Source organism: Mauremys mutica, chromosome 12, assembly GCF_020497125.1.
Source record: "Mauremys mutica isolate MM-2020 ecotype Southern chromosome 12, ASM2049712v1, whole genome shotgun sequence".
Taxonomy (NCBI): domain Eukaryota; kingdom Metazoa; phylum Chordata; order Testudines; family Geoemydidae; genus Mauremys; species Mauremys mutica.
Genome location: NC_059083.1, coordinates 17,462,550 through 17,482,268, shown reverse-complemented (window position 1 = coordinate 17,482,268; position 19,719 = coordinate 17,462,550). Strand labels below are relative to the sequence as shown.

Here is a 19,719-nt window from a genome sequence, read left to right as displayed (position 1 = left end):
GAGTGGGTGGATGAGATTCTGTGGCCTGCGTTGTGCAGGAGGTCAGACTAGATGATCATAATGGTCCCTTCATAGACCTTAAAGTCTATGAGTGAACCTAACAGCTAATGATCAAGTGATCTCCTGCCGTCCATCACCACCCTCTGACAAACAGAGGCTAGGGACAATGATGATACTAAATTGCTCAAGATATCTTGAGGATATATAGGGCTAATCTATTAGCAGTGTTCCAGAGAAGGGATTCAAATGTGGGGCACTAAATACTTGGCTATTGTATGGGGTTAGCTGCTGTCTCCTCCTCCAGTCCTCTTGTGAACCTAGTCTGGATTTTTTAAATTATTTTATTGTGCCTGAATCTATTCAGTGAATTCAACACCAGTTTGTGAATAGTCTTGTTTGACCCAAAAACTGCATTTTTTGAGAAATAAACTCTTCAGTGGAAAATTTCCCCCAGCTCTACTTGTGATGTCACTTCACTAGTTCTCCCTTCACCATAATCTTCCAGCCCAGACAGAGCCTGAATTTCAAATGCAAGAAAAGCCTTTTGTGCTGTCTTTATCCACGTTATAAAAGCAGGGGGGAGGGGCAAGGGCACAAGCCCACTTTTTCCCTTTGAAGCTCCCCTTCAATATTCATCATTCATGGGACAGATTGAAACTAAGGATTTCTCATTCACAGAGAAAATACAGATAATTAATGTCATTGTCTATATCTGGAGAGCATATTTTTCACAAATCCATTTAGATACAATAGTGCAGGTTTCAAAATAAATTTCATCTGGTTTTATCATCCCGCAGCTGATCCCTTCAGCAGGATCCTGTACATTGAACCTGGAAAACAAAATAAATAAATAATCACTTTGGAATTTTTGAACAAGAGAATGAGGCAAAGCTGCTAAAAACGACACCTCTTGAATTTCTTCCTTAACCACTGAATTGTTCCTCTAGAGCGGTGATAAAACACTCCCTAGCCCATGATCCTGTCGTAGCAGTTGATTGGCCTTGGCCTATTTCTGAAGACACTTGTCCATATTACAAAAAACCCAGCCCTCAGGATTAGCCCAACTGCTGTGGAAGCCATTGAATGAGGCTCAGGATTCCTCTCCCTGTGCAGAGGACTCTGCCTAGCACTTAACAACCCTTGCGCCCACATGTAGCCTCTGCTCTCACCAGTGCTGGAAAGCAGCAGCCCTGTGCCCCCTGCTGCAGCACATCGTACATGGGACTCGGAGGATAAAAACACTCACAGTGTTGGATTGAACACGGAGCCGTCCACCCAAGTCCATTTCCTCGCGGGGGATGTAACAGTGAGTCCAAGCCAGATCTGGTTTGTGTCTCTGGTAGTATTTTGAATGAAAGTCTGTAAAAGACATGGAAGAATGAAGTGATGGGGAAGGAGGGTTAAAGGGGTTAAGGTGCTAGCTAGAGACTCTGGGAACTGGGTTCAATTCCCCAGACACCCTCTGTGACCGTGGGCCAGTTGTCTAGTTTCTGTCCTGACGGGGGCAGAATTAAGGCCTTGGTACAGTCTGTGTGGGGTGGGGGGGTCATGCTGTCGGTGAGGTGTCACCGCTGGGGGGGCTGGGCACAGGTTATGTGCTGTTGCTGGCCTGAGCTTTTCATTTCCTTGCTTTTTAGCGTGTGGGTCTGTGTAGAGCAGGGGTGGCCAAACCGTGGCTTGTGAGCCACATGCAACTTTTTACAGTTAAAGTGCGGCTTGCGGCGCCCCCCATGTACCCCCCATTCTCTGCCTACCAGACTGGGGGGGAGCTCAGGGCTTCTGCCCTGCAGCAGGGTGGTGGATCTAGGGGCTTCTGCTACAGGTGATTGGTGCCTGCTGAGAGTGGGGGGGGGGGCACAACTGAAAGGTTCCCTCTCCCAACAGCTTGAGTCAAACCCCTGCAGGCACCTCAGTGCCCCCACCCTGCAGCTCCCAGGTGTTACCTCCATGGGGAGGGGAAACACCAAACCGCTGGGAGCTGCGGTGAGGAGCCCCTGCTTTAGTTCCATGGGGAGAGGCAGCTCCCAGCTGTTTGCTGCTGCCTCTGCCCACAGCCGCAGCTCCCAGTACCGGGAAAGGGCCCGGCGGCACCATGTGACCAAGCGGCACCAGCAAACCCTGGGAAAAATCTAGGGGGGCCTGTGCCCCCTGCAGGGCTGAAGCCCTGAGATCCCCCCCTCCTCGCAGGGATGAAGCCTGAGTCCTGGCAGGAGCACCTGGCTCTAGAACTTCCGAAGATTGTTGCGTGCGGCTCAGAGGGTCGGTAAGTTTGGCCACCCCCGATATAGAGCAACCCTGACAGACACACAACATGGTGGGTTTTGTGTATTAATTGTTACTTGTGATGCCCATATCTCCAGGACAAGTTTTATTTACCATCTCATCCTGGTCCCGGATCACCAGCAGCCGAGAGCTCCTCCTTGAACAGTCATCGCGGCTCTTGTCCCAGGGATTTTTTTCTTTAGACACCCAGTAGCACTTGTCCCTGTGCAGCAGCCAGTTTGGGGGGCAGAGCTTGCACCCTGATCCCTCTGGAGGGGAAATGGAAACGTTTAATGGAGCTGAAGGTTCTGAACTGCATCACATTCATGCATAGGCCTTCAGGCTTATCATTTCCAGTAGAGCTATTGTCTTGTCTTTGTTTGAGGACAGGTCCAACATTCCACTCACTGCAGGTGCTGCAGGTCAGGAGGGAGGGGTATTGGTGAAGCTATGAGTCCTCACTCCTGAAATAGCACCGGCTAACGGAGGTCAGGCTCAACTGGAATCCTCCTTCACCTCCTCCCCTCAGCTACTGTAGTGTTCCTGTGCACTGCATAACAGCCATTACATTTCCCCATAGAGATGGCTGCATGCCAGGTGGGGTAGATGATACTACATATACAAGAGTTAAAAGAACTTTATTTAGGTTGCAAAGTCAGAATTGGAAATGCCACATTCATGGCTTGCCTGTGCAACTGTAATTCAGCCTGACTGTGCGTTCATCCTGTGCACTGAATGCTTGGGGAGCCATCATGGACATAGGCCATGTGCACTGAATGAGGCAGCAGCCCTGAGGAAAAATAGAAGGTAATCCTGCAATAAAGAGCGTATCATACGGCAAACACAAATGGGGGCGGAATTATGTGGGTAATTGTAAATCTGACATTTCCTAATTTTCAAGAGCTTGGCTTTGTAACCGTCTGTTCTCTTAATGCAGAATTGTGTTTAGTGTCCTAGTTTTTTAAAAGCATATAAAACAATTCTATTACATGCAACTGGAACAACTGCCCCATCCTGAATCAGCAGCAGGGCTTGCACCCTGGATCTTCAGAACCACACCACACTGCTACCGCTCAGTGCTAGCTGGTAACAGGGAAAGTCTGTTATCCTCAGGGGAGGAAGCAGGGAATGGGCCTGGGTGATCAATGGGAGCAGAGCCAGCTCCCTCTCCCTCCCCAGGAGGAGCTTCTGCCCCATGTGGTGTTTCGATGGATGGAAGTTCCTGGGCCCATGTGCTGGATGAGGAGGGGGAGCCTGGCCCAGCTCTCACCCTCTCCTCACATCCATCTCCATCTGCTGTGGTAGCTCCCAGTGCCGGGTGTGCGGCTGTGGCAGGATGAGCCCAGCACTTCTGACTTTTCATGCTGTTATTTGTCAGTTTTCCTGAGCATCACAAGCAAGGTGGGAAATGGCGACTCTTCCAAAGTTCACATCTCAGCAAAACCTGGATGAAATTTCATGGGCCAAAGAAAACACGTTTCTCCAGCCTGAGGGCTCCCCTCACCCCATAGTTCAAAGGCATGTTGCAAACAGTGGAAGTGTGAGAGCTTCTCCAAAGATAACACAAGACATTTTTACAACAGAAGCATTGGGGAAAGTAAACAGGAGTCACTACCAGATAGCAGCTACTCCATATGTAGTTTGTAAAGCAATAGGATATTTATTGCACTTATTGAAGTGGTTTTTCCCCTCCACTTAGAGTTATCCTAAGTGACCACTAGATGTCACTGCAATACAGGAAGCTGCTGAGAGAGAAGGAGCTCAGGTTACCTGTTGAGTTGTGAGATGATTCACACACAAATTGTTTCAAGTGGAAATGGAAATCTTTTAGGCCAGTGCTGCAGTTGGATTGATGGATGAGTGTCTCCCTGGTACCCTTGTTCTCCAGTGAATTCAGAGATCCTTTGAGCTGAGAAACTTCAGAACAGCATAAGCATGAGTGGTGACTACTACGTAGGGCTCAGCAAACTGGGAATGAGGGTGTGTGCAACAACAAATCATTACCTACTGTCGCTATCAAATTCAGAACTGGGCCAGAGGGATAGAACACGACAGAGAAAGAAAATTGCATTTATTACAATTGTAAGGTGTCTTCCACTTTTCCCTGCACACTGAACAGTGAAGTTGTGAGAGCTGGATCACAGGGTACTCAATCTTGTTCATGTGATATTGTTCCCTTTGTGGTGATAACGAAGTGTCCAGGACATTATTCACAAGAACGTTGGAATCAGAAGTATGGGGGGAGAGGAAATGTCAGGGTGCTGCATTTTGCACAAATTAATTTGGAACTGCTTACCCCAAACGCCCATGGCTATCACAGCTCCCAGCAGGATGAGGATCCCAGCTGCTCCAAGCCCTGCAGCGAGTCGATGCCAGCGGGGACACTGAGTGTGATCTGGAAGAGTCAGGGTTTAATGAAATATCCGATGCACATAGTGCAAGAAATAATAACGGCCACCTGCTGCCCTGTGGCGCCTGTGCAGCACCCTCCAATGGGCATTTGTGTTCCTCCTCACATAATATCAAGAATAGTTTTAAACCTGTCAGTTAAGGGCCATGTTACTCTGAGGGCACTCCTCCAGGGCTGGCCTTACCATGAGGTGAACTGAGGTGGCCACCTCAAGTGCCAGACTGTGGGAGAGGAAGGGTGCCACTAGGACCAGAGTGTAGAACATTGTGTCTGCTGTTGGTGCAGCTGTTTTCTCTCTGCTCTAGATGCACAGAGCTGGTGGAGTGCTGTGCTGGAGGAAGGAGGGCACAAGAGACATACCAGGCAGGCAGGAGAAAAGGTGAGAGGGAATAACAGAAAGCAGCAGGAGCTGCAGGGAGAGAGAGGAGGAGCAGCCTCTTATGTACCTCTCTAGCACCCCCAGGAGCTTGGACTGATTCACACCAGCTTCTCAGGGAGCTTCCTGGTTCCTGCTGCTTCCCTGAACCCACTTGAGGAGAACAGGCAGTCAGCTGAAGTAGTAGGAGCCAGTTAGGCCCTTAAGACACTGATATCTTCCCTCACTCAGGCCCTGCTACCAGCCTGCTTATTTGTCCCCTTCAGTTGAGTGTTGAGAACCTCTCTAGCTGGCACAGAACAGCAGTCACGAGTGAAAGAAGAAAACGCCCCTCTGGGGCAGCATTCAGAAAAAGAAAGAAAGCAAAGGAAGCTTTTCTATCTAAGCAGGAAGGAGCTCTCCTGAGATACATAGACACAAATGTTCACGCTGAGCCTTCCGGCCCCAGTGAGGACGCGAGTGGTGAGGAGATGCCTGATCTTCCAGTTAGTCAGAGTGCAGGTGATCTGGCAGCTACTGCAGTATCCATATCTCCAGCTCAAATGGATGTAACCATGCACATTCCTGAAGAAAAGTGTAGATCAGAGAAGAGTGTGGTGGAGGGGAAAGAATCAGCTGTTGCTGAGTTTAGTTCCTTAAGTCTAGATGATCCAGGACTGTGGACCCACTTAGGGTGATCAGACGTCTCGATTTTATCAGGACTGTCCCGATATTTGCTTGTTTGTCCTGCGTCCCGAGTGATGTTCGGTCAGGACACTGGACAAACAAACAATTTTGCCCTCCGCTTCGGCGCACAGGTGGAGCCCAGAAGGGCTCTCACCCCCCCGCCCCTCCTTCCTCCATTGGATCCCTCCCCAAATCCCCCTCAGCCCCACCCCCTCACTCCCCATTGGCTCCCAAGCCGGGCCTGGGGAGGAGACGCCCCTGTGCAGCAGCCTGGGCACACGGGCCATGGCCGGCTGGGGTCGGGAGCGCTGCAGTGCAGCGCGGAGGCTGCTTCAGCCCTGCAGCCCGTGGGGCAGCGCGGTGGGTCCGGGGGCAGTGCCGAGTGGGCAGGGCTCGGGTGGGCGGCGCAGCCCGGGGGTGTGGGCCGCCTGCTGGAGACATGTGGCAGAGAGGGGTTGCGGGGGCGAGACTTTTCCTGGGCAGGGCGGCCGGCAGATAGGGGCGAGAAGCCGGTCGGGGTCCCCTGAACCGATAAACTTCCCCGTTGCTGCCAGGGAGCCCCGCACCTCTCCCGCTCGGCTGCGCTCCAGCAGCTTGCCCCAGCGGGAAGGAGCCACTGGAGCACAGCCGAGTGGGAGAGGCGCGGGGCTCCTTGCCGGCGGGCGGGACGTGCCACATGTGCCCGGAGTGGGCCGGGAGGCTCCGCGGGGAGGGCAGCGTGGGCAGCCAGGGTGCCGTGTGCGATCCTGTGGCGTGGCCCCTGTGAAACTGCTTTTTTTTTTTTGCTCCCCGCGCATCCTGATATTTCATCCCTGTGATCTGGTCACCCTAGACCCACTTGAGCGGTAGCCTGTGGGACTTCCTTGTACTGCCTGGGCCACAGCAAGTGAAAAACTTCATGTTCCCCAAAGACAATGAAAATAGAAGTTTCCATCCAACACATTACTGGCGTGAAATCCCCAATGGTGACAAAGTGGAGAGGCCATGGCTTATGTACTCAAAAACCCAGAATGCTGCATGCTGTTTTTGTTGCAAACTTTTCCAGTCTAATGTTCCAGCCACACTGAGTTCTACAGGAACAAAGGACTGGAAAAATCTGGCTAGAAATCGGGCATGTCACGAGAAGGCAGCAAATCACCAGAGAGCATTGCATCAGTGGAAAGAGCTTCAGCTGAGACTAAGGTTAAAGGCCACCACAGATGATCAGCATCAAGAGAAGATTGAATCAGAATCTCTTTACTGGCAAAATGTTCTGAAAAGGCTCATTGCCACTGTGAGAATGCTTGCTACCCAAAACCTAGCACTGCGTGGCACTTCAGATCAGCTGTATGTGCCAAACAATGGAAACTTCCTTAAAATTGTGGAGCTGATGGCTGAGTTTGATGCTGTGCTCCAGGAGCATCTAAGATGAGTCACCACCCAAGAAATGTACACACACCACTACCCTGGAAAAACAATTCAAAATAAGATCATATAGTTACTGGCAACAAAAGTCAAACAGAAGATTGTGGCAGATCTGAAGTCAGCAAGATATTACTCTGTTCTTCTGGACTGCACACCTGACATCAGCCATACGCAACAAATGACTTTAATGGTGCGTTCTGTCAGGGCCGTCCCTAGCAATTCTGGGGCCCTATGCAGCCCACTGTGTGTGGGGGGCAGGCCTCTGCAGGGGGTCGGGGGGGCTGGCTTGGGGTTAGGGGGAAACCACCCACCAGCATTCACCGGCAGCGCAGCTGTGGCCAGGTCGCTGCACTTCCTGCTGCCAGTGAGTGCAGCCCCGGCCCTGCTGCACTGCTCAGGGGAGTGGGGGTGGGGGCAGAGCAGGGCGTGAAGAGGCAGGGCGGGGGCGGGGGAGGGGCAGGGTGGGGAGAGTCGGAGCAAGGGCTGGAGCAGCTTTCCTGGTGCCCTGCGCAGCTGCATACTTTACGTATGGGTAAGGACGGCCCTGTGTTTTGTAACAACAGAACCTAGTGAAAACGTCCCTGCAATGGTGACTGTCAGAGAGCATTTTCTAGAATGTATTGACATTGATGATACTACAGGAGCTGGTATGACAAATGAGCTTGACATGAGAGTTCAGGGCTACGATAATTGTGCCAACATGAGAGGAAAGAACAGAGGGGTGCAGACACGGATCCGAGAGTTAAACCCTCAAGCTTTTTTTGTCCCATGCAGTTCTCATTCACTGAAGTTAGTGCTCAGTGATGCAGCATCAGCTTCTAGTGAGGCTGCTGAATTTTTTAATGTAATTCAAAGCATCTATGTATTTTTCTCTGCATCCACTCATCGATGGCAAATTTTGAAGTAACATCTGGGAACGTCCTCTCTGACACTGGAACCACTGAGTGCCACACGATGGGAAAGTCGAGTGGAGGCGATAAAGCCTATCGAACACCAAATTGGGAAGATAGATGATGCCACAGTTGCCATTATGGAGGATAATGCTATGACAGGAACTGTTCGTGGGAGAACAGTGGCAGAGGGAAATGGAATCACCAGGAACATACATAACTTCAAATTTCTGTGTGGCTTAATGTTGTGGCATGAGATACTGTTTGAAATAAATGTTGTAAGCAAGAGACTCCAAGGTGTTGACCCTGATATATCTGGAGCAATGAAACAACTGGACAAAGCAAAATCATACCTACAGTCTTATCGGTCAGATAAGGGATTTCAAAAGGTTCTGAAGCGTGCACAGAAGTTGGCAGAGGAACTTCACGCTGAAGCTATTTTCCCACCCATTCAAGCATACAAGATGGGACATTGCAGTCTATATGATTTTATAAAAATATGCTAATGCGTGAATATAATGTAACTGGAATATGCTTCTTGCAAAAGGTCTCTTGTAAGGTATCATTACAAAGCTTATAGTCTACTAAGTGTGATCACCCTATTTGTATAAATGTACCACGCTTGTATCTGAAACTAGAAATATGAAATATAACTCTGAGGGCCTATTGTAATTATGCAAAGTGTGGGCCATTAATGGTGGTTTGGAATCTTGATGGCTCCCCTCAACTAGGACAATTGACTGTAGGTGGCTCTGTTTTACTGGTAAGTCTTCCTGTATACCTGTGTGCTGGCAAGTGGGAAATGAAGTCTTGCAGTGACGTGATCATGTCACCTGAACTGGAATCCATCTTTAGCCCAGTTTCTTTCCATTGAGGAGGAGGGGGTGGAAACCCAGAGAGGGACAAAGGATTCTCGCCTTATGCAAAAGATTATATAAATGGGTGGAACAGAACAAAGCAGGAGGAGGCATCATGAAGAATCCCCCAGCTACAAACCTGAGCTGGAACAAGAGCTGTACCAGGGGAAAGAATTGTGCCCAGGCCTGCAAGGGGTCCAGTCTGAGCAAAAAACTTACTGAAGCATCTCTGAGGGTGAGATTATCTGTATTCAGTTTGATTAGACAGATTTGCGCATTTTATTTTGCTTGGTGACTTACTTTGTTCTGTCTATCACTACTTGGAACCACTTAAATCCTCCTTTCTGTATTCAATAAAATCACTTTTTACTTATTAATTGACCCAGAGTCTGTATTAATACCTGGGGGAGCAAACAGCCGTGCATCTCTCTCTATCAGTATTATAGATGGCGAACTATTTTTGAGTTTACCCTGCATCAGCTTTATACAGAGTAAAACAGATTTATTTGGGTTTAGACCCCATTGGGAGTTGGACATCTGAGTGCTAAAGACAAGAATACTTCTGTTAGCTGCTTTCAGGCAAACCTGCAGCTTTGGGGCAAGTAATTCAGACCCTGGGTCTGTGTTGGAGCAGACGGGAGTGTCTGGTTCAGCAAGACAGGGTGCTGGAGCCCCAAGCTGGCAGGGGTAGAAGTAGTCTTGGCACATCAGGTGGCAGCTCCAAAGGGGGGTTCTGTGATCTAACCCGTAACACAAGAGTCACTGAAGAAGACGACATTTTGATTACAAGGCACAGAATAATCCCATAAGAGACCCCAAATGACAATTCAAAGTTGAATTCTTTAACCAGGCGCTAGATTGTGCAATACAGTCAATTGAAGAACGTTTCATGCAGCTCAAGGAACACCGCAGTATATTTGAGATGTTATATGTTATTCCAAAACTCCTCACTATACCTGAAGACGACCTCCACCAGCAATGCAGGGCACTAGAGAACGTGTTCACACATGATGACATGCACAATACTGATGCAAGTGATTTAGGTGATGAACTGAAAGCCCTTTCAAGATACATTTCAGCAGGATCAACTCCAAAGGCTGTTCTGGAATAGATGTGCACACATAAGATGACCACCCTCTTTCCAAATGCTCTTGTTGCTCTGCACATACTTCTAATACCTCCTGTAACAGCTGCCGGTGGAGAACGCAGCTTCTCCAAGCTGAAGTTAATAAAAACACATCTACACTCCACAATGACACAGGGGAGGCTGATCAGCTTTGCAATCATCTCAATAGAGCATGAGCTGGCACAGACTGTGGACCTTCAGCAGAAAGCAGTTCAAATCTTTGTAACTAAGAAGGCATGGAAAGCACCACTTTGATTATTCAAACAGATTAAAATGCCAGTGTTTGCTATGCAGACAAGAGAAGCTACATTTGCTGTTCAGGTGTTTGAAAGTTCAGGGTTACTTAAAATTTTTGAACAAGGCATTTTAAGTTGTTAGTTCTCCTTTATTGGGGTAGGTACCAGAGCAGCACCATGAGAGGAGTAGAACAGGAAGAAGGCAGAATTGAGACCTTTCAAAATTTTGGCCCAAGCGAGGGGAATGGGGGCGTCATTGGAGCTCCCCGCCTCAGGTGTCAGAATGTTGTGGACCGGCCCTGCAGAGACAGGGCAAACTGTGAGGGTCAAGGACCGGGAGACCTACCAAGGGAAAGAGGGCAGAAAATGGGACCACTCACCCCAGGGGATCCAGCAGATAAGGGGGGCAAATTCCCAGCCCCCTACCCATTTTAGGAGCTCCACACTGGGGAGAGGGATCTGCCACGTTGGGGGAGAGTCAGAGTGGAAGGGGGGACAGAGATGTGGGCAGGGCTAAAGAAGGCAGAGGGGGTGTTAGATGCAGGGGGAGGCAGGAGTAGACCAGTGGAGCTGGGGGTATTGGATGGGTGCAGAAGGCAGGTTACATACAGGGCAAAAGGCAGACGGGGATGTAAGGGGTAGTGGTGGGTAGAAGGGGTGCAGTGACTGGTGAAGAAGGGGGAATTATGAGTGGTGGAGGAGACAGGGACAAAGGTGGGGATAGTGGAGGCAGGGGAAGAAGGTGGAGACAAGTGGGGACAGTTATGGGTAGGGGAGGAGGCAGGGCCAGCAGATGGGAGTTAACAGGTGAGGGAGTTTCCTTTCATTAAGGGTCCCCCTACTTCCCCCCCTATAATTCGAGCACTGTGCACATTCAGTCTGGTCAGCGCATAGGGGCTCCGATGGGCTGCAGCATGCTCAGTATAGATGGAATTTCCAGTTACCCCCTATACTTTGCATTGTTACCTGGGAGGAGAGGAGGATTACGTTTTCTCTCAGGGCAGGCTAAGAGACATAGGGGTGTGTCACCTCCCTGGCTGGGTGGAATGAATAAAGTCCTCAAGGTACCAGCTGAAACTGACCCAGATCAACAAGGGGCCCAGGGAGACAATGCAAATTCCAGTGTCTCATGAATTGACACTCAACTGTGGAAGGCTCCAGCAAAGGCGAGTTGTCAACTCAGCATGGCTCTGCCTGGAGAACAAAGGACAGACGTGTCCAGCAGAGAATAAGGGTACGTCTACACTACGAAATTAAGTCGATTTTTAGGAATCAATTTTATACAGTCGATTGCGTGTGTCCCCACTAAGCACATTAAGTTCGCAGAGTGCATCCACAGTACTGTGGCTAGCATTGACTTTCGCAGTGTTGCACTGTGGGTAGCTATCCCACAGTTCCCGCAGTCTGCGCTGCCCATTGGAATTCTGGGTTGAGCTCCCAATGCCTGATGGGGCAAAAACATTGTCACAGGTGGTTTTGGGTACATGTCATCAGTTGCCCCTCCCTCCATGAAAGCAACGGCAGACAATCGTTTTGCGCCTTTTTTCCATGCAGAAGCCATACTGCTTTCAGCAGATGGTGCAGTAGAGCTGCAAACCATCATCATTGAACGACCACTTCCACTGCAGCTCTGCTCTCATGAATCCACCTCACAGGTCCTAAATATCTATTCTCGTGGCATCCATCGTCATTCACCTCTTCCACTGCAACTCTACTCTCTCAATAGCGAATTTCTCCCTGTTGTCTGCAGGGCCGGCTTTAACAAGTGTGGGGCCCAATTCGAACAGTTTCGACGGGGCCCCGGCAGGGATGACTTAAAAAACCAAAACAAAACAAAACAAAAACCCCACATGTACAAAAAACACGTGGGGCTTGTACTCACTGGGCGGTGCTCCGAGTCTTCGGTGGCACTTCGGCGGCGGGTCCTTCACTCACTCCAGGTCTTCAGCGGCACTGAAGGACCTGCCGCTGAAGTGCCGCCGAAGACTCAGAGCACTGCCGGGTGAGTAAAAATTAAAAAGGCGCCTCTAGCCAGGGAAGGGATCCTCACTGGGCATGGGGACCTCTTAGGTGCAGGGCCCGATTCGGGGGAATTGGTGGAATAGGCCTAAAGCTGGCCCTGGTTGTCTGTCATGAGCTCCCGGGAACGTGTGTTCTTCATCAATTAATAGGCAGCATGTTTAAAACAAATAAAAGGAAGTTCTTCTTCACGCAGCGCACAGTCAACTTGTGGAACTCCTTACCTGAGGAGGTTGTGAAGGCTAGGACTATAACGGCGTTTAAAAGGGAACTGGATAAATTCATGGGGGTTAAGTCCATCAATGGATATTAGCCAGGATGGGTAAGGAATGGTGTCCCTAGCCTCTGTTTGTCAGAGGATGGAGATGGATGGCAGGAGAGAGATCACTTGATCATTGCCTGTTAGGTTCACTCCCTCTGGGGCACCTGGCATTGGCCACTGTCGGTAGACAGATACTGGGCTAGATAGACCTTTAGTCTGACCCGGTACGGCCGTTCTTATGTTCTTATGTTCTAAGGCAATGACATCCCCCACCTCTGCAAGGTCCCTCCCAGTCTGACCTGGGGGAAATTCCTTCCTGATCCCATATATGGCAATCAGCTAAACCCTGAGCATGTGAATTGCCAGAGCTCCCCATGTGATAACTGATTCTCTGCTGCCCTGCCTGCCCTTGCTACTTACTGGCTGTCCCAGCTCTGAACCTGGCATCCCTAATCCTCCACCCACCCACCTCAAATATTCTTTCACATTCACTATCTGGCTTTGGCTTTTCCAGAACATACCCCTGCAATGTCACCACTGACTCTTCCTCTCACCTCCACATACAGTAATTGCCCTGGTTCTTCCAGAGCTTCATCCCCCACCCACCTCCATATTCTGAGTAACTGCCCTGCCTCTGTCCCCCCTCACACAGACCCCCCAGCTCTACCCAAATCTCCACAATAACCAGCCCCATGTCTCTCTGGCAGGCAGGCTGGTCCCCACACCACTAGCTGACCTAGTACTAACGTTAGTAATTATTTGTGTCACTGCAGCACCTAGGAGCCCCAGGCAGGGACCAGAACCCTGCTGTGCCAGGCTCTGTCTGAATAAACCTTCCTCCCAGACCTCAACTCATCCCTGCTGAAAACATGCCCACCCCTCACTGGCAGACCCTGGTTCTCCACAGCCTTCCCCCATGTCCCTGGGACATCTATTGGGCCCTAAAACTACCTGCCCCAGACCTGCCAGACCCCCACCCCTTCACATCCTTATATAGCTGCCAGTCAGCACCCCCCCCACCCCTCAGAGAAACCCTGGGGCTTCCAGAACCTTCCACCTCTAGTCACTGCCATTCCCCACCTGCCAGACCCTGCTCGGCCAGAACCTTCCGCCATGACCCATTTTGTGTCTCCCTTTGGCTGAGGGTCTGTTCCCCCATCACTAACTGACCCCGTGTTGCCAAAACCTTCCACACATCCCCCAGCACGTCCCTGCTGAGAACATGCCTGTCCCCCACTAACAGACCCCGGTTCTGCCACCACCTTCCCCCTTCACATCTCTCACTGACTGCCGCTGTCTCGCCCAGCCCTTACCCCACAGAAACTGGCTCTGCCAGCAGCTTCCTTCACCCCAGCCAATACCAGATTTACCATGGCACCACTGGCACCCAGCCTGCTCTTCTCTGCCCCCCACCCACCACTATTTCCTGCAGGGGCAGCAGGCAGAAGCTTGGTCCTGCACACTCCCCCTGCCCACCTCTTCCCCTGAGTGTGCCGTGGTCCTGCCCCTCCCAGTGCTTCCCCTGCCGCTGAAAAGCTGTTTGCCAGCGCGAGGGAGCCACAGGGTGCTCACCGCTCGGGGAGGAGTCAGAGAAGAGGTAGGGGGTGGAATCAGGGCATATCCCCTCCAGCCCCCTGCTATGAGCCGCTCAGGGCAGAGGACTGGGAACACCCTTATGACCCCAGTCCATAACCTCAGCCCTCTGCCCTGACTTCTGCTGCCCCCTCACACACACCAGACCCGTCCTGACTCCTGAACCCCCTCCCCACACCCTGACTCCTGCACATCCCCACCCTAAGCACCAAACAGGAGCTCCTGCACACGCCCTTCCCACTTGCACCCCTGTACCTATTGGGTTCCAGGCACTTGCACCCAATGCTAAAGGATTCACCCCCCAGCCTAAGGGGAGGATCTACTGGACCTCAGAAACCCACTAATTTCGGGGGACAACTAATAAAAGAACAGGGACAGGAGTGCGGTCAAAGGGTCATAAGAAGGGAGCTGACAGGGACACCGAGCAGAGAACCCCGGACAGCGCCCACTGCTCCTCGAAGGCGTCAAGGGAGCCAGCGGACGCCGCCCAGAGGAACTCCACCCGGAGACGTGAGCGGACTAAGGATCGGAAACAAGCCCCACAGTCGCAGGAGTCTCCATTGGCCAACCGCCTCTCCCTGGTCGCGTAGATGGCCATCTTAGCCAGGGCAAGGAGGAGGTTGACCAGGAGGTCCCGCGACTTCGTGGGGCCACGGATAGGGAGTGCATAGAGAAGGAGGTGGGGGGAAAAGTGCAGCCAGAAACGTAGCAGGATATTGGTGAGGAGCCGATATAGGGGCTGCAACCGGGCGCACGCTAAGTAAACGTGCACCAGGGTCTCCCTCACGCAGCAGAAGGGGCAGGTGTCTGGGACAGGGGTGAACCGCGCCAAGTACACGCCCATGCTCACGGCCCTTGCACCCCTGTAGTGGGGTAGTTACCCCACTCCTGCCCAGAAGGGCTTAAAACAGCCCTGGGAGAGAGCTGTGTCAGGGAAGCTGGGCTGATTGGGGAAACAGCCTCAGCTGTGGCCACACCTCAATCAGGCCCAGCTGGTCCCTATAAGAGGCTGCAAGCCAGAAGCCCCAAGTCTCTCTCTTCCCTCAGAGAGAGGGACCTGGCTGCTGGGAAGCTCAGGGTACCTAGAGTGAGGCAGGGCTGGGGAAAGGCTAGAAGGGCTGAGGAGCTCCAGGCTGGCAACTCCCCAGGCTGCAGGGCCTTGTCCAAGGCCCCATAGAGGCACTGGGTTGCGAAGAGGCAGCAGGTCCAGACCCCACCCTGCCTATGATGAGTGGCTGACCCTGCAGTCTGCCCCAGGGTGTGGGGGTGAGTTGGTGACTGGCTGTAGCCTACGACTGAGGCAAGGTGGGGATAGGAGGTGGGGGTTCCCTGGGGAGGGGAAACTCTGAGACTGAGGGGTGTATGGCCAGGGGCAGCACCCCAGATAAAGGGGCACTGGGGGCCAGGAGGGACACTGGGCCAGCGGCAAGCAGGACACTGGCCTGCAGAGGGTGCTCTGGAGGCTAAAAGAGTTAATTCCCCGAGATGACCAGCTGCAGGGGTGAGTCTCACACTGTCACAACCCCTCACACCAAACAGGAGCCGCCCCAGGTAAGCGCTCCACACCTCAACCTCCTGCCCCAACCCTGAGCCCCCTCCCTCATCCTAGCTCCTGGCCAGGCCCTGCAACCCAACCCCCAGCCTGCTCCTGCACCCTAAGTCCCTCCCAGACCCTGCACCCCCAGCCCTGTGCCCAGTGCACCCCCACCCTCAGCTTAGTGCAGAGAGAGATGAAGAGATTGGGCTAGAACCAGGGAGAAGGGAGGCACCTGCTCTATGTGGCTGGGTGGGGATCCTGTTTACCCAGCCCTGCTGCACTTGCAGTTTACCCCCAGCCCCTCCCTTGCTTCAGGGACCTCCCACCGCACTGGGCTTCTGCCCCTGCCTCCCTCTCATGGGGGACCAGCCCTCCCTCCCCTTCATGCCCTGCTGTCAGGGTGGATAAAAATCAATGACTTTTTTAAAACATTGAAAAAAAAATCCAATCTAAATAGTTTTAATTAAGATACATTGCATCTCATCATGGACTAGGGATTAATAATTCTATAGTACGAGACTATATTCGTGTCATGTTTAAGAAAAGTTTTGTAAATGAGTTCCAATAGTTCATGGATTAGGGACCTAATTTTATGGGGTTCCAGGGGCTTCTGTAGAGATTATTTAGATTAATCTTTCTATCTACCCACTGGGACTCAGTGCTCAGTCTAGAAGATACCATCGGAGATGCTTAGTTTTGCAGTTCTCAAACTGTGGATTTGTGCCTCCAGCAGTAACATGCTTGTTAACAGCAAAAATAATTTTAAATATATAGAGGTGAGAAATAACAGACCTCAACCCTATTGTCCCTCTGCAAATGTGTACAGAGTCAATCCCTTACCTCTCTTTAAATGTGAAAATCTTCAAAAAGATCACTGAATAGAAAATTGTTGGGGGCGGAATAGATCTGGACAAGGAGAAGACGTCTGGAGATAAATGTGAGAAGCAAGGGACATATGCTTGTTTTGTTAAAATATTATGTTTGCTGTTGAAGAAAAAAACAACAATACTTAATGTTTCATTTAAAACACAAATTAAATGTCTGTCTGGTGGTGATCTCCTAATACAGCCTGGCAAGAAAATCCTCCAAATACTAATGATTAACCCATTGAACTGGAAATAGTTCACCTCCCAATGACTTCACAAATATCTGCTTCAATTATCTTCGGTAAATGAAATAACCAAACATTCATTTTCTGATATAGCTGTAAAACTAATCTGAAGAGTTATCAAAATAAATCACTGTTTAAAAATGTATAGTGTGTACCTTCTAAAAATGAAACCTACATCTATTTCCAAGTTGTGAAGAATGTCTATTGAGGTTAGAACCAGGGCGGCTCCAGGCCCCAGCATGCCAAGCGCGTACTTGGGGTGGCAAGCCGCAGGGGGTGCTCTGCCGGCGCTGCGGGGGCAGCAGGCAGGGTGCCTTCGGCGGTTTGCCTGCGGGAGGTTCGCCAAAGCCGCGGGACCAGCAGACCTCCCGCAGGCAAGCCGCCAAACGCAGCCTGCCTGCCGTGCTTGGGGTGGTGAAATGCCTAGAGCCGCCCCTGGTTAGAACAACCAACAAGCCTGAACTTTTATGTAGTAAACCATGATTCAATTGAGTCTTTTTGATTAGTGATTTAAATCATGATTTAAATAAAATCCACCCTGCCTGCTGTGCTCTTGCCCCTGGCCCCTTCATTCCCCAGGGGCCCCACAAATATGTTTGGGGCTGGGCCCACAAAAAGTTAATCCGGCCCTGACCCCAGCTGCTGGGACACCCAACCACCAGTCTGTCCCTCCACAGACAAAGTCCAGCTCTGCCAGACTCACTTCCTTCATGTTACTATTTTGTCATGCTACAGAGTTTTCCCCATATACCGAACAGTGAAGTTGTGAGAGCTGGATCACCTGGGGCTCATGTCTCAAACTCTAACATTACATTGTTCATGCAAAATCTTTTCTGTAGTGGTGACCATGAATTGTCCAGGCTATTATTCACAAGCATGTCAAAAGCTCTTTGAAAGCCAGGAGGCTGGGACAGCGGTGTACATATTAGTGTATCTGTAATCTTAGCACTTGGGATTTGTAGCCAGGCAGATTATACAGGCACAAGGTGACTCCCCAATCTAATCTGACCTTCCTGTGCAGTTCACAGTCAGGGGCTACAGTAACCCATTGATTTGGGGAATTCTACCACCTACTATATCAGGTCTTCTATCAGCATCAGTTCCAATTCACCTGCTTGTTGCTTTCACTCTTCTCACATTTGTAAACACACACAGAGGTTTTATTTTTGACCATCTGCCTATTTTTATTTAACTCCTTTGATGCCCTTTGCAGAATTTATTTTTGTGATCTTACCCTCCCCATTCTCCAGATCAGCTGTAATGTGTGTCCTGTCCTTTACTGGAACCTGTACTTTGATATTAACAACATTCTGGATGGATGTCTGACGTTAGAAGGTTCTTCAGCAATGACTAGCTTTCTTCTGTGGATGGATGTCTGAGCTTAAAAGACTTCTCAGCACCCGTTAGCTTTCCCCAGTTCCTACCTTAAATAATCACCCCAAATCCTATTTATTGGATGTGCCAAGAGTCTGGTCCTGCTCTAGTTAAGGCAGAGCTCACCCTTTCTGTACAAGCTCTCTCTCTCTCTCTCTCTTCCCCCACATACCCCCATGCTCACTATGTCAGTTCTATCCACCGCCCTCTGCAGTTATCTGCGCCATCACCAGAGTATCACGATTGTGCATCCAGAATTTCCATACGCACAAGATGTTTTCCTTTGTCCCCTCCCTGCCAGGTGACATGTAAAGGCACCGTCAGTAATGGACACAACAGGGAGACACTAAGTCACTTACCTTGGGTCCCTGGTTGACATGGCCGGTCTGATGATGTCATCTTCGGACGAAGGTTCAATTCCGTGTAACCCTCTTCATCCTCCATTGGCCAGGCTTGTCCCGCGTTTAATTCTTTTCAGCAGATACTCAGAGGAGGAAAAAGAGCCAGCTACCAACTGACCCTCAGGCTCTCCAGCAGCAGCACTGATCCTCCTCATGAGAAACCACAGGAAGTTCAGGCTCTGCACACAAACAACACACAACTCCTCCGCCTTCCCTCACACTTCTGAGGCTATCACTAGACTCTGCCAGCTTCTCTCCTGCAACTTCTGCTGAGCTCCAGAATAGTTAACTTTCATTTCAAGGGTAGGGACTGAAATCAATGGTGTTACTCAGAGTAGAAAACCCTCTACGTAGCAGTAAGTGTTTGCTGGATCAAACAGTTAGTTTCCTACAAAGGGAATTACAGCGGAGCGCTAGCTCTGCCATAGCAAAGTTCTATACTAGCTTTCTGTTTAAAGGTTGACTCTTCTAAGTGCTCTAAAGTCCACATGGAAACTTGAATTTATTTGAAATATGCTGTGCCTCGTGGGGCTGCAGGGTACAGCTAGTCATCCAAATTTGTGGCCATTTGAGCCAGGGGTTCCTGAGATGCAGCCCCCCAAAAACAGCTTTTCTTAAGGTTGACCAATTCTAGCAACATTTTTTTGTGCCGACCTAGTGTTCAAACCATGGCTCTGATTGTGGCCCATGTGGTCTGAATCATGGCACATCTACCCCAGCTAGTGCATTGCACCCACTGACTCTCTGGTGGAGCAGGGCTGCAAACAGTATTGCAGAAGGAGTTTAGCTCTATATTAGCTACATGCCTATGCGCCTGCACTAAGCAGATACACTGCCCACGTGGGACAGAGTAGGTGAGAGGGTTTCCAGCCCACCGGTTCTCAACCTTTTTTGGCTCAGGACCCATTTGTAAATGTTTATGGTCTGTTACGACTCAGTAAATAGCCTGGGGGTGGAGGCCCTGGGGTGGTTTCAGTCAGATCCTGGCCCCCGGAGGGATTGGGTCCTGCCCGGCACTCACCCCACATGGCGGCTCCTGCAGCTCCTGTGCTGTGGGGCTGGCTGGGCTTGGCTCTCTGTTCCAGGCCTTACAACTTCCAGGTTTGCAGTGTCACTCAGGTTTGGCCCTGGCCCCCAGTCTGGACCAAATTTGCCTGAGTGCAGTTGTGACCTGGTTTGTGGGGTTGCAGTGCCA

At 50.7% G+C, this 19,719-nt stretch overlaps 1 protein-coding gene across 1 annotated transcript; it reads right to left on the bottom strand.

Moving 5' to 3' along the window:
• Window positions 1-706: 706 nt before the first annotated feature.
• LOC123346309 (killer cell lectin-like receptor subfamily F member 1) lies at window positions 707-18,567 on the bottom strand. The gene is made up of 6 exons (XM_044983648.1): window positions 18,483-18,567; window positions 4,559-4,657; window positions 4,033-4,179; window positions 2,377-2,531; window positions 1,247-1,359; window positions 707-830 (listed from the first exon to the last, which is right to left on the bottom strand). Exons 1-6 carry the CDS (start codon window positions 18,565-18,567, stop codon window positions 707-709), a joined length of 723 nt encoding a protein of 240 aa, XP_044839583.1.
• Between the last annotated feature and the right edge of the window lie 1,152 nt (window positions 18,568-19,719).